Below are 16,109 nucleotides of genomic sequence, written 5' to 3' on the forward strand. Positions count from 1 at the left end.
CACCCATAACTAGTAACTTTGCTCCCCCCATGTGTGCTCTCCTGGCCACCTCGGCTAGTGTGTCGACCATTGCTCTGTTGCTCTCATCGTATTCTTCTCTTGGCCTCCTGCAGTTCTGTGGTGGGTTGTACATTACTGCAATTATCACCTTATGTCCCTCAGACTGGATTGTTCCTACTAAGTAGTCCCTTTCGCCCGTGCCATCCATTCCTTCCATTTTCTCAAACCCCCACTGGTTTTTAATGAGCAATGCAACTCCACCTCCCCCTCTCCTCCCTCTGTCTTTCCTGAGGATTTGATATCCGGATGGAAAGATTGAATCTGTTGTTATTCTGGTGAGTTTTGTTTCTGTGAGTGCTATTATGTCTGGGGATGTCTCCTTGATTCTTTCGTGCCACTCCTCATACTTATTTGTTATTCCATCGGCATTTGTATACCACACCTTCAACTTCTCTTCTAAGATTGTGGTCTGGGAGGTGTATTGGGGTTGGGGAAGTGGGAGACCTGATAAGGAACTATGGGTGGTTGCTGTGGGGGTGGAGTTTGTAATGCAGTGGATGGGGGCATTGGATGTGGCATGGGTGTTTTGGTTTATAGAGTGTTTGGTTGCACTGGGGTTGACCTGGTTGGGAGGCTTCTATAGGAAGTTGTGAGGGAGGCTGTATTTGATCTTCCCGTGTCTGGGATCTCCTGTCTGTCTTCTCCATCCCCTCTCTTTCCTCCTTTCGCCTTTGTACCATCTCTCTCTGTTTCTGCCTTTCTGCTTGTGTTCTGTCGAGGTCGAGACACACCTTCCTGTATGCCGGCATGTCCCTTAATCGTGCTTTCTCCTGCAGGATCCTGTTCCGAGTCGATTCTGCCTTGAAGGTCACTTTCACTGGCCGGGTTCTTTTTTTACAAACCCCCCTATTCTCCGAAAATTTTCCAGCTGGGTCATGTCGTCTTCTCCTATTGCTTTCATGATGCTTTCAATTACTTTTTTTTCCCCTTGTTTTCTTGCTTCATATGTTTCCCCTTCAACTTCCTGGAGCCCATACACAAAGATTGACCTCACCCTTTCATTCTCCCACTGCATATCCTTGTGTATCCCCTCATTCAATTTGATTTCCTCCATTGCAGCTTTCCTTTCTTCAGTTTCACTAGCTAATGTACTTGGGCTCAGTGGCCTGTCATTTTCCCTTCTCGGCTTTCCCTGGGCTCTGCTGTGGTCTGTTAGGGCCTCCACATATAGCTTAGCTCTTTCATTTACTACAGTCTCCACTGATTGAGCTTCTACATGCAGTTTTGATCCTTCTTTCCCTACAGTCCCCTTATTTGTGACTGAGGTAGCAGTCTCTGTTGTCAATCCCAAAATGTTCTTTAGTTCTTTAGGCTGTTTCAGATTTTTCAGTTCCTCTTCTAAACTCTGAATCCTGGCCTCTGCTGCTTTGACTTGCACCTCCCACTTCCTGCTTTCCATGTCTATCCTCTCTTCCATTCCCATGCTAAGTTCTTCTAGTTTCTTTTCCCATTCATGTTCCCTTTTTGTGAGCTCTGCTGCTCAATCTTCCTTTGCAGTTTCCTCCTCCTGTCCCTTGGTTTTTCTTGTTGCTCTCTGGCAACCCATTTTTGTTTTATCCTGATTGCCTCAGAGTGGGAAACCTATGTAATTCTGTATGTTAGGTTAGTATTGTGTATGTCAGAGTGTGTGGGGGGGGAGGTAGAGGAGGAACTGTAGCTATGTGGGAGAGTAGTGGGGAGAGGGAGTGGGAAGGAGTGAAGCAAGTGGGTGAGTGGGAGAGGGAGAGAGGGAAGGAGGGAGAGGTGGGGAGGGGGAGAGTGAAAGCGGGAGGGGAGGGATCAGGTGAAGGAGTGAGATGTCGGTGGGGGAGGGGGGGAGTGTATGTGTGAGTCTGGCAACGTGTGTGTTGTACACAATGTTTATCCTAAACCTTACAGTATAAAATACAGTACTAACAACATAAAAAGTAAAGTAAAACATGAAATACCAAAATAAAACAATAAAATAGTCATTACAAAAATGTTTTGTTGATATTCAGTAGTAAAGTTCTACTTGCGACCATTTCGACTTACGACCGGCTTCTCGGAACCGAACTCGGTCGTAAGTCGGATGGTAGGTGTACACTTTTTGTTATCCTTCTGCACCGCTTTTCTATGTTTACAATTGTGGTTTCTCATTTTCCCTCTTCATGGTGCTAAGAACTCTTCCATCACTATTTTCTCACATTCTTTTATGGGGTTATAATGTCTCCCATCAGCCAACAAGACCATCTCAGCTATTCTTATTAATCATTCATCTTAGCTCTGAGAGACATTAATCAGTACATCTTTGGGGGTATTCTATTTTATTTATCTATATGGTTTTTTCAGGTGTTGACACCATAAAAGATAATACCACATAAGTTCAGTTCATTCAAATTTTACCCGAACCTATGCTGAATTTTTTTTAGCATTTCTACAACTATAAATCTAAAAGACAATTTAAAGGTTACTAGTGCAGCATAAGTTTCTCACAATTTCATTTATGATTTACCAGTGGCAAAAATTTATATAAGGGACAAATGTGTCTAGCCTGAAATCTCCCTTTTACTTTAAATAGCCATTCTTATTAGAGCCTTTTAAGAAGTTTTTGTTGCAGAAGCAAGTCTAATTTTTTTCACCAATAAAATTAGGTACAGTAAATTACATATTAGAATAAAATAAAGAAAAACATTGAGGTATGACCCCTTATTCTGACAAAAACTTATTTGCTTCAACACACATTTTCCATCTGAGTCTTGCCAAGATAACATACAAACATGTTTGGAAAAATGTTCAGAAAATTTATAATGTTGGAATAGAGTGAGAGAGAGAGAGAATCTTGAAATTAATTTCATACGAAACTTGCCAATTCTTACCCCAGCACTGCTGACTCGTTGTTTAAATTCCTCATTAATGGTATTGGAAATAGTCACATCCTTAAACATGCCCTCCAGCTTTGAAGTGAACTGACATCCACACTCTGTTTTCAGCTTGGAGATCATAGTTTTCTCTGAGTCCTCCGAAACAGATTTTTGAAGGAGAAGACGTTTTGCCAAGTGCTGCTTATAATAGCGCTCAAACACGTCTTTCTCTTGTAGGAAACGGAACAGCACCATCGTCTTATCTAATACTACCTCAATTTCTGCTTCAGTCATCTGCATGAATGTAAGTATTAATTAATGGCAAGTATAATTATTTATGTACAGTAAATAAAAATGCAATAAAAACTGGGAGAAATACCTTTAGTTAACATTTTCTTGACCCACAAAAGTTTAGAATTACTGTTTCCTATTCAGTTTACCCAGTGGAAGTTATGAGGTGCAAATAAGCACAGTACTTGAAAATGAAATATTTTTTTTTTTAACAAGTCTCCCACCGAGGCAGGGTGACCCAAAAAGAAAGAAAATCCCCCCAAAAGAAAATACTTTCATCATCATTCAACACTTTTACCTCACTCACACATAATCACTGTTTTTGCAGAGGTGCTCAGAATACAACAGTTTAGAAACATATACGTATAAAGATGCACAACATATCCCTCCAAACTGCTAATATCCTAAAACCCCTCCTTTAAAGTGCAGGCATTGTACTTCCCATTTCCAGGACTCAAGTCCGGCTATATAAAAATAACCGGTTTCCCTGAATCCCTTCACTAAATATTACCCTGCTCGCACTCCAACAGATCGTCAGGTCCCAAATACCATTCGTCTCCATTCACTCCTATCTAACACGCTCACGCACGCCTGCTGGAAGTCCAAGGCCCTCACCCACAAAACCTCCTTTACCCCCTCCCTCCAACCTTTTCAAGGATGATCCCTACCCCACCTTCCTTCCCCTACAAATTTATACGCTCTCCATGTCATTCTACTTTGATCCACTCTCTCTAAATTACCAAACCACCTCAACAACCCCTCTTCAGCCCTCTGACTAAAATTTTTATTAACTCCACACCTTCTCCTAATTTCCACACTCCGAATTTTCTGCATAATATTTACACCACACATTGCCCTTAGACAGGACATCACTGCCTCCAACCGCCTTCTCGCTGTTGCATTCACAACCCAAGCTTCACACCCATATAAGAGTGTTGGTACTACTATACTTTCATACATTCCCTTATGTGCCTCCATAGATAACGTTTTTTGACTCCACACATAGCTCAACGCACCACTCACCTTTTTTCCTTCATCAATTCTATGATTAACCTCATCCTTCATAAATCCATCCGCCGACACGTCAACTCCCAAGTATCTAAAAACATTCACTTCTTCCATACTCCTCCTCCCCAATTTGATATCCAATTTTTCTTTATCTAAATCATTTGATACCCTCATCACATTACTCTTTTCTATGTTCACTTTCAACTTTCTACCTTTACACACACTCCCAAACTCATCCACTAACCTATGCAATTTTTCTTTAGAATCTCCCATAAGCACAGTATCATCAGCAAAAAGTAACTGTGTCAATTCCCATTTTGTATTTGATTCCCCATAATTTAATCCCACCCCTCTCCCGAACACCCTAGCATTTACTTCTCTTACGACCCCATCTATAAATACAGTGGATCCCCGCATAACGATCACCTCCGAATGCTGCCAATTATGTAAGTGTATTTATGTAAGTGCGTTTGTACGTGTATGTTTGGGGGTCTGAAATGGACTAATCTACTTCACAATATTCCTTATGGGAACAAATTCGGTCAGTACTGGCACCTGAACATACTTCTGGAGTGAAAAAATATCGTTAACCGGGGGTCCACTGTATATTAAACAACCATGGTGACATTACACATCCCTTTCTAAGACCTACTTTTACCGGGAAGTAGTCTCCCTCTCTTCTGCACACCCTAACCTGAGCCTCACTATCCTCATAAAAACTCTTCACAGCATTTAGTAACTTACCACCTATTCCATATATGTACTTGCAACATCTGCCACATTGCTCCCCTATTCACTCTATCATATGCCTTTTCTAAATCCACAAATGCAATGAAAACTTCCCTACCTTTATCTAAATACTGTTCACATGTATGCTTCAATGTAAACACTTGATCTACACATCCCATACCCACTCTAAAACTTCCTTGCTAATCCGCAATCCTACATTCTGTCTTACCTCTAATTCTAATGGAAAAATTACCTATGTAAATACATATAGCACATATCTGAGGGGTTTGACACCCTTTATGGATGAAGTAACTGAACAGATATACAATATACTACAAAGTAGAATAAGTGCCTTTTAATGTCCAAGGAAAAACAAACTACATTCATAACCAGCAGTAAGTGTAACATAAAATGATGAATACAAAAGAAAAATAAGTGAGGCAATGTTAAAAATTTACTAGGTAGAATTATAGGAGAAATTATATATATTTTACAAAAAAAAATACTCTAAATACAAAATAACTAAATTTATTTGACCTATATTTTTACCATGCAAAAGAAACATATAGAGCTTAATTAAAGACTTACTCCTTTAACTCCTTTCTTGAGTTTGTCATCAATAAACAATGACAGGTACTCTGGTGACTTATTGTTTAGATTGAGGAAGTATTCAAAGTCAGCTGCAATCATTTGTTTGAATATTTTATCATTATTGAAGGAGTTGTGGAGGAAATGGTCGAATCGGTCCTTAAGGTCCAACAAATTCTGCAAATGATATGCATTTGTACAGTTTCACAAAGCCAAAAACAAAACACAAACACAGCTTACTAATAGTGACTAAAATATGAGGGCATTGTGTAGTTGACACAAATGAAAATTTAAAAAAAATTTAACATATGGCTTGCCTTTGACATCTTTAGCGTTATTGTGGCAAACAGAGACTATTCTTTTCTCTCTTTCCTGAAGCTCCACAGAGATTTTAATGACTGCTGTTTTCCATCTAATGTTTTTCCAGCTTCCTTTCTCTACTTTCCATTTGGTACATATTTACTAAAGTAACTTTCACCCCTTTGTATACATTCTTTTTTAAATGAGCAAGCTGTAACAAGTTTTATACCTGACAGGCAAATCAACAGAAAATGCTAATTATATCATATAATGATGAATGAAATCATTCACTAACCTGTACAAATGTGATAGCATTCTTGCCACCTTCTTCTTCTGCTACCAGAGCTTTGCCCTGTTCTCTAAGATGTTGAGATACACATTCGGCTACTGCTCGCAAACCATCTGACACGCGTGACATAAGTTTATACATGCATGCCAAATCTTCAGTTTTGTTATTCTTGAGCATATGTACAACTCCAGAATTCTCCATCTGTATAAAAGAATATTTTCCAATTGCTTTAAGTCTAACAAATAAAGTTAAAGTAATACATTTTAGTTATCATATCCTGTCTAAGGGCAATGTGTGGTGTAAATATTATGCAGAAAATTCAGAGTGTGGAAACTAGGAGGTGTGGAGTTTATAAAAGTATTAGTCAGAGGGCTGAAGACAGGTTGTTGAGGTTGTTTGGTCATTTAGAGAGAATGGATCAAAGTAGAATGACATGGAGAGCATTTAAATCTGTAGGGGAAGGAAGGCAGGGTAGGGGTCGTCCTCGAAAAGGTTGGAGGGAAGGGGTAAGGGAGGTTTTGTGGGCAAGAGGCTTGGACTTCCAGCAGGCGTGCATGAGTGTGTTCGATAGGAATGAATGGAGACGAATGGTATTTGGGACCTGATGATCTGTTGGAGTGTGAGCAGGGTAATATTTAGTGAAGGGATTCAGGGAAACCGGTTATTTTTATATAGCCGAACTCGAGTCCTGGAAATGGGAAGTACAATGCCTGCACTTTAAAGGAGGGGTTCGGGATATTAGCAGTTTGGAGGGATATGTTGTGTATCTTTACACGTATATGCTTCTAAACTGTTGTGTTCTGAGCACCTCTGCAAAAGCAGTGATTATGTGTGAGGTAAAAGTGTTGAATGATGATGACAGCATTTTCTTTTTGGGGATTTTCTTTCTTTTTGGGTCACCCTGCCTCGGTGGGAGACGGCCGATTTGTTAAAAAAAAAAAAAAAAACGTATACTAATTAGCGAGAACAAAGTAATATCTATAGAAGTGCATTGGGGATTTCAGGCTATACTGGATTAAGTTCTAAAAGCTTGAAACAATAGTGCATGTAGTGTACTTTAAAAGTGAGGCATCTAGGTTGAAGCTAAGTTGATAAAGATCCTTTCTCTTTATTCTAAATCATAAATTATCTCTGCTCATATTTACCCAAGGTAAATATACCTCATATTTATCATTAACCAGTCTGTAAACTAATGGCTTCACATTTAGCAAATTAAATTAATTTTGTACATTTAAAATTACATTAGATGAAATTAAACTGAAATTGTAAATGGGAATAAGCAAGAAATTTTCTAATGGATATCCAAGATACATCAAGTCCTTACCTCCACAATGGTCTTCATATGTTTCTTAATTAGCTCCTCTTCTACAACCTCAACAATGCGCCTCTCGGTCGACTCATCGAGGTAATGCTTAGCTCGCTCTGCCTCCTCCATTATCCGAGCTTCTACTCTCTTGATATATACTGACGCACTGTTTTCTGCCAAGAACTTTTGACTCTCCATCTGTATTGTAAGACCAATTTTTTTCTTTAAGTACACAAAAATCAATTACATTCATAGCAATACCACCTCTCTCCATCTCCAAGCTCAACCTTATTATTTTTTTCCATATTTTGTTTCTGCTGAATCTTTTGTTTGCTTAATTTATAAAAAAACACCACCTCTGATTCCAAGACCCTATCACTGTCTTGTAGGGAGATCTACTTTATTGATGCTAGTGTTGCTCATGTAGATCTGGATTTTAAGCACAGCACCCTCAAATAAGCTATGAGAAGTAAAGTTTAGCCTAGACTTGAGAGAAAGGGTCCGTGAAGCAAGTGTGCACAATATAAAAAAAAATCCTGCCCCATGTAGTACATGATGGTAAAAGGAAACCTCTGACATTGTGTATGTCTTAATATAGCAACTTCCAGGGTGGTTTTTATAGTTTTATTGGCTGTTTCTGGGTATCAACAGACATAATAGAAAACACACTAGTGAAATAGAGATAACTGTGGTATGTCTCAGATTCAGAAGTGGCTTGAATTACCCAGAACGCTGTTTAGGCACTTCCATAATTCCGCAAGTTATCTATCAGATTTGCATTTTTGGGGTCATTACCTTCACAAAAAGAGTCTCTACCATTTTAGACAATTTTTTTTATTTTGAAAAACTGTGATATTGTCAGCACACTTTATTATACGGTTGTGACAGTGAAAGAGTTAAATTAGTAGTGTAGAATGTTATCCGAAAATAAAATACCAAAATAGCCATTTGATGGCTATTTTGCTTTATTTCAGTAGTTTTTTTTACCTCATTGACCATCTCCCGTCAAGAAAGAGTGACCCCCCCCATGAAAAAGGTAAACTCATTCACTATCATTTGCTCAATGCTCCTTTGCCAGAAGTGTAAGGCATCATAATTCAGATGACATACTGAACTGCAACATCCCTACCCCCTTCAATAAAGACACTGATAGCAGAGGACCTTTAATACATTTTGCCCAAGGCTGGGCTTCTGCCATTGTCTACCCAACCCTTCAATAAAAATTTAAGTTAAATATGGAGTTTGAGCAGGGTAATATTTAGTGAAGGTAGTAGGTTGGTAGACAGCAACCACCCAGGGACGTACTACCGTCCTGCCAAGTGAGTGTAAAACGAAAGCCTGTAATTGTTTTACATGATGGTAGGATTGCTGGTGTCTTTTGTCTGTCTCATAAATATGCAAGATTACAGGTATGTCTTGCTACTTCTACTTACACTTAGGTCACACTACACATGCGTGTACAAGCATATATATACACACCCCTCTGGGTTTTCTTTTATTTTCTTTCTAATTCTTGTTCTTGTTTATTTCCTCTTATCTCCATGGGGAGGTGGAGCAAAATTCTTCCTCCATAAGCCATGCGTGTTGTAAGAGGCAACTAAAATGCTGGGAGCAAGGGGCTAGTAACCCCTTCTCCTGTATAAATTACTAAATTTAAAGAGAGAAACTTTTGTTTTTCTTTTTGGGCCACCCTGCCTCGGTGGGATACGGCTGGTTTGTTGAAAGAAGAATTATTATTATTAAAGTCTTCACTTGTTTTAGTAATTCAATGTAAATAAATAAAATTCCCTATTAATAAAAAAAACATTTATACATCACACATCAGAACAATAATCTATTACAGAAACATCACAGCTTCATAAATTTATTTTTATAATTCGGACCATATTTAATATTTTCTCTTATTGCTATGTAATAATTCATAACAAATTTCTTCCAATAAAATATAATCCAGAAGAACATTCAAAAGAGAAATGTTATGTTATCCAAAGATGCTAATCCAAATTACTGGAAACTCACCCTATAAAACTCAGCTGACTGAGCAAGGAAGGGTCTTTCAAAATCTTCTTCATAAACAGCCCGAGACTCAATGCCTAATACTATGAGCATTTGAGCTGCATTTTTAATAGCTAGTCTGTCTACTACTTCACCTCTGCGCTCCCTCATAACCATATCAAGTAGTGTTTCTCGTAGATGATCTCTTATACATCCGTATCGCACAACCTGTAATATTCCAACATTTTTAAATATTTACACACCTTAATTAGGAATTGTATCTAAGAAGAAATTTAAAATCTTTTGTTTTGTAAATAATATTTTGAATCTGAAAGACAAGTGGAAGACAGCTATACATCTCATCTACTATACTGTATATAAAAACTTAAATATGATAGTGTATTTTAATTCATACCTCATCTATTACATGCTGAATGCTACCAAATAACTAAATGTTAGACATGGAATCATGGATACCTAAAGCCTCAACTTGCAACACAGCGAACTTTTAACAACGGCTTAGTCTCAAAGATTTGCTAATACACAGTACATTATAAAACATTTGACAACAAAAATATATTACCTGGTCTCTAAAAATTATTAGCCCTAAGTTGTAGACATTATCGACATTATTTTGCTGAACATACACTCGGTCCATGTACATTAAGATGTCCCTGATCATCACCATAGAAGTCTGATGATCATTCCATGCATGGTTTAAGGTTTGGAGAAAGTTGTTTTGTAAGGAGGCCAGTACATCTGTTCGTACCTGATGAACAACGAAAAACATTTATTCAATAGCTAAAGTGTGAAGAACATAAGAGAAAATTACTGAACTATCTGTAAAATACTGCAACCAAAATAACTGGAATATTAGGAATATGATACCCATTAACAAGATTTGTAGTGTGACTGCTAAATTTATGTACGCGATTAATTAAACAGAACACTGACAAATTGTAAGCTGCACTTAAAATTGCATAGGACAGGTTTTGAATGGCTAAAGAAAGAAATGAAGAAAAATGAATGTATTACTGAATTTTATTAGAGCCAACAATAATCTTAGTAACCTTATTTTCCAAATGTTGCGTGACAACATCCCTGAGGCCTGAGTATAGTCTCTCTCCATGCTTGTGTAAAACCATGGTGTATGCATTTCGGTACAACTCCTCAAAGCTGAGGCCACTATTGTTTTTCTTTTGGATCTCCTGGATTGCATTTTTAAGCAGCTGCCAGATGCTCTCCACATACCGCTCATCCATAGTCATCTGTCAATTAATAAAATTGCTCTAAATAAAAGAAATTCTCACACAACTTCAAAGAATACACATATTACACATACATTTTATACTCAAGCTAAGCCAGTTTATCTTACCTGATTCAGCATTAGTGTGTGTTTGCAGTAAATTTGATAAAATACTGCTTAAAAAATGGCCATCAGGGGTGCAGCATTGATCTATTTCAACAGGACATTTTATTACAGGATTATTTAGTACACATAGTACACAAATGTCTCAAAAGTTCAAGTCAGTGTGAAGAGGCATGCTTAGCAGAAAATATTAGCACACAAATTATGGAGCAACTTTTCAAGATAATTTTTATGACAGAGAGCATAAACCCCTCAATATACTAATATATAAACTGTAATTATTTAGGAAAATTGTTACTAGAGGGTTGTAAAGTTCAAAGTTCATTTTTTTTTTTTAACACGTCAGCCATTTCCCACTGAGGCAGGGTGACCCAAAAAGGAAGAAAAAACTTTCATCTATCATTCAACACTTTCACCATCATTCATACATAATCACTCTTTGCAAAGGTGCTCAGATACGACAGTTTAGATGTCACTCCAAACAGCCAATATCCCAAACCCCTCCTTTAAAGTGCAGACATTGTACTTCCCACCTCCAGGACTCAAGTCCAGCTAACCAGTTTCTCTTAATCCCTTCACAAAATATTACCCTGCTCACACTCCAACAGCTCGTCAGGTCCCAAAAACCATTTGTCTCCATTCACTAACACGCTCACACATGCTTGCTGAAAGTCCAAGCCCCTCGCACACAAAACCTCCTTTACCCCCCTCCCTCCAAAGTTCATTTATACTGTATTAATAAACAGTATAAATGGTACCAGCACACATTAGAAATATTGCTGGAACCTCCACAGTGTACCAGATAAACCAGGCTGTGATATGTGGGCCAGAAGGCCGCTAACAGAAAAAGCCTGGTTGGCCAAATAAGAACATAAGAACACAAGAAAGGAGGAACACTGCAGGAGGCCTGTTGGCCCATACTAGGCAGGTCCTTTACAATTCATCCCACTAACAAAACATTTGCCCAACCCAATTTTCAATGCCACCCAAGAAATAAGCTCTGATGTGAAAGTCCCACTCAAATCCAACCCCTCCCACTCATGTACTTATCCAACCTAAATTTGAAACTACCCAAAGTCCTAGCCTCAATAACCCAACTAGGTAGACTGTTCCACTCATCAACTACCCTATTTCCAAACCAATACTTTCCTATGTCCTTTCTAAATCTAAACTTATCTAATTTAAATCCATTTTGAGTGGTGACGTGGGAGGCCTGGCCTTGAGTAGGAAAAATAACTCCTGAAACATTGAAACAGGCGATAGGTAAAAATCACTGGTCAAAATATGCTGATATCTTGTAAGCATTATGGAATGCACAGTCTGAGTATATGTAGAAACAATCCTAATACTACACTCTCATAATCTGGTCAAAAGGGTGACTGATATCTATGGTAAACTGTGAGCTCTTAATCCCAAGCTTTGTCAATATCTTTTACACAATCCATTACTTTGTTGTGACAGCAAATAGTGAAGCCACCTAGTATTAGTCTTATAGTTAGGCCCAATGTATATTAGATTATATACAGTGGGCAATAAACAGTTTATACAAATATAAATAAATAAATACAAATAAATAAGGATGGGTATTGATATGTTGCAGTTTTTAACTGTAGTGTAGGCATGCCTATGGCAAGACAGTGATGGAGTGAATGATGATGAAAGTGTTTCTTCTTTTTTGGGTCACCCTGCCTTGGTGGGAAATGGCTGATGTATTAATAATAAACATAAAAAAATTCAACACGCTGGCTGTCTCCCACTGAGGCAGGGTGACCCAAAAAGAAGAAACACTCACCATCATTCAACACTTTCACTATCTTTCACACATAATCACTATCTGCAGAGGCAAGCAAATACGACAGTTCAGATGTCACTCCAAACAACAAATATCCCAACCCCCTCCTTCAAGGTGTGGGCACTGTACTTCCCACCTCCAGGACTCAAGTCCAGCTAACCAGTTTTCCTGAATCTCTTCACAAAATATTACCCTGCTTACATTCTAACAGCTCGTCAAGTCCCAAAAACATTAGTCTCCACTCACTCCTATCTAACACACTCACACATGCCTGCTATATGTCCAAGCACATTGCGCACAAAACCTTTTTTTTTTTTACCCCCTCCCTCCATCCTATCCTAGGATGACCCCTATCCCACCTCCCTCCTACTACAAATTTATATGCCCTCCAAGTCATTCTATTTTGTTCCATCCTCTCTAAATGTCTGAACCACATTAATAACCCTTCCTCATCCCTCTGGATAATACATTTAGAAACCCCCACACCTCCTAATTTCCAAGCTGCAAATTCTCTGCATAATATTCACACCGCACATTGCCCTCAGACATGACATCTCCACTGCCTGCAGCCTTCTCCTTGTTGCAATATTCACCACCCATGCTTCACACCCACTTAAAAGTGTTAGTACCACTATATTCCCCTACATTTCCCTCTACTGCCATGGATAAGGTCCTTCATCTCCACAGAATCCTCAGTGCACCATTCACCTTTCTCCCCTCATCAATTCTATGGTTCACTTCATCTTCCATAGACCCATCTGCTGACAAGTGAGCTCCCAAATATGTAAACATTCACTTCCTCCATACTCTCTCTTCCCCATGCTGACATCCAGTCTTTCATTACCTATTTTTTTTTTTTTTGTTATTCTCATCACCTTGCTCTTTCCTATGTGGTACTCAAAATTCAAATTCAATTTCAGATCCACATCTAACATACAGCCTAGAAGGTATCAAAAACAGTAGGCATCCCTTCCAAGATAGGTACTATGTTCCCCAAACACACCACTTACACTATACCACTCCCTTGCCTACTTTTACCTCACCTATGATATTTGTGCTTGGGGATCTACCACGACCAATCACCTTAAACCATTAATAACTCAACAAAAAGCTGTTGTGCAGTGATCAATTCCTGCACCAGACAACACACCCCTCCACTCTTTAACCCTTTGACTGTTTCAGGCCCCTTTCTGAAACTGTCATTCTATGTCGCTCAATTTTTGAAAAAAAAAAAAAAATTAGTTTTTCTTATGAAATGATAGAGAATCTTTTCCCGATGGTAATGACACCAAAAGTTCGAAATTTGGTCGAAAACTCATGGAATTATGCTCCCGCGAAGTTAGCGGTCTCGGCGACACATGCGTATCGGCGATTTCGCCGACTTTGAGCCCTATTTTCAGCCATTTCCATTGTTCCAGTTGACCAAACTCATAGCTATTTCTTTAGAACTCCATTTTATCTATCAGCTGAGTACAGGAAACCTCCCATTTACTAATTTGGACTACCCAATATGGTGGTCAGAAATTGGCAATTTGGCCAATTTCAAAATAGGGTCCGGAATAAACAAGGTAGACATTCGTGGCACTAAAATTACATATGCTCAGTTCATCAGTCACATCTCTAGGCCTCTCTTATATTATTATTGCTTTCTATTTTGATTTTTTATTCATACAAAAAAATACAAAATTTACTGTTATGCAGACTACTGCGTTATTGTAAAAATGGTATAAATAATATCAGTGTACTAGTAAAAGAATATTAGACTCCCCAGTTGACGTGTATTGGACGTGTGGTGTGATTTATTTACTCCTGAACATTGGTAAAAATCGAACATTTCCGCTACTCTGAGCTCAGTTTCAAGGTCGTTTTCATCGTCAAAGTAATGAAAATCATCTCTATTTCTGTAATATGTTTTCCATTTTATCACCTAAGACCATGAAAATGCGAATACAACGATAAATACTATACGAAAATACACCTCAAAGTCGGCATTTTATTCCAAAAAAACGATCAGTTTTTTTTTCTCATTACGCAATGTGTGCTGCAGGATTTTTTTTATGTGGTGCACACTGACCACACAGACCCATTCTCTCACATGTGGGCCTACCAGCTTTCTCCCGCTTGATTTGAAGCCGCTAGAATTATTGAGTATATATACGTCAAAAACATTGGCTCGTAAGACGTATTTATACGTCGAAAACAGTCAAAGGGTTAAGAGTTTGAACTTACTTAATACACAAAATATGAAGGTGTATTATTGTGCCTACTACTTTATTTATATATATATATATATATATATATATATATATATATATATATAATATATATATTATGTGTGTGTGTGTGTGTGTGTGTGTGTGTGCGCGCAATAAGATCACAGTAAACAGGTGATTTCAAAATATGCAAAACAACCACTCTGAAAGAATAGGGAAATTCCAAGCGTTTTCGTGACTACTCACATTATCAAGGAACTATTAAAGTGAAGCATCCAAGGAAGCTATATAAGGGGTCGGCTACCTCTCTTTTGTAATAGTGTATAATAATGAATAATTAAAATTTACTACTCCATAACCTATGTATAGGTTTAAGTACCCTGTAAGCAAATAAATAACAAAAAGGCACAATACCATGATTGGAACAATACACAAATAACCCACACATAGGAGAGAGGAGCTCACAACAACGTTTCAGTCCAACTTGGACCATTTACAAAGTCACACTAACAGAAAGGAGAGGAGTCTCTCGATATACATGACCACGCTGCTCCTTGCTTGTGCTCTGTCCGATCACACAGTTGCTCTACGCTCAAGAAGCCTCCCTTCGACCCCCACTGGGGTGGGGAATTTATATTCTACAAACGTCACATCCTTTTCACAGTGCTGTCGCATCGTGTGAAAATCAAGCCTGTGAATGGTGCAATAAATGACTCCCAGAAGCTAGCTTTAGCTACCACCATTAGGACCTGCCTGCAGGTCAAATTTATGGCAATCCACTCTCTGAAGGACTCCTTCATTGTTGTCTGCACAGACGACACAGAAGCAACAAAACTAATGGACAACTCTTCAATCAGGACCCTACAAACACGACAATTCACTATATCCCCGTCTCCATTCTTGAAGTCGAAACGTTCAGTCTTTGTGAAAAGACTGGACAATATCGTCACCTCTCTCTCTACTGAAGCACTGAAGACATCTATTGAGGAACAAAACACCTGGGCCTCAGTAGACAGCATCTCCAAGATCCCTAATGCCTCATCTATGCTAAAGATTACATTCTCAGATATCTCCATGGCTGCCCAAGCTCTCTCTGACGGTCTAGCTATCTCATATTACCACATTCGCCCAAGTCGTATAGAACAAGAACATTTCACATACATCTCCCACTGCTGGACCTGCTACTCCTATAATCACACCACCAAGGACTGCCCCATCAAGGATAAGAAGTTTTGTTCAAAATGTGGAAATGATGGACATGATTTCAGATCCTGCACCATTACTACAGCACCAGCATGTCTTAACTGCAAGGGTAATAATCATACCCTTGCAGCTAAGTGCCCACTC

At 38.5% G+C, this 16,109-nt stretch overlaps 1 protein-coding gene across 1 annotated transcript in view; it reads right to left on the reverse strand.

The window, feature by feature from the left end:
* Cul3 (cullin 3) overlaps positions 1-16,109 on the reverse strand; it is a 59,824-nt gene that overhangs the window by 38,973 nt on the left and 4,742 nt on the right. Inside the window, exons 2-8 of the mRNA XM_070086640.1 lie at positions 10,459-10,656; positions 9,972-10,157; positions 9,413-9,616; positions 7,412-7,591; positions 6,094-6,288; positions 5,499-5,675; positions 2,898-3,176 (exon numbers count right to left, since the gene is read on the reverse strand). Coding sequence (XP_069942741.1) covers positions 2,898-3,176; positions 5,499-5,675; positions 6,094-6,288; positions 7,412-7,591; positions 9,413-9,616; positions 9,972-10,157; positions 10,459-10,656 — 1,419 coding nt within the window. The remainder of the gene's footprint in view (positions 1-2,897; positions 3,177-5,498; positions 5,676-6,093; positions 6,289-7,411; positions 7,592-9,412; positions 9,617-9,971; positions 10,158-10,458; positions 10,657-16,109) is intronic.

Source organism: Cherax quadricarinatus, chromosome 19 (assembly GCF_038502225.1).
Source record: "Cherax quadricarinatus isolate ZL_2023a chromosome 19, ASM3850222v1, whole genome shotgun sequence".
Lineage (NCBI taxonomy): Eukaryota > Metazoa > Arthropoda > Malacostraca > Decapoda > Parastacidae > Cherax > Cherax quadricarinatus.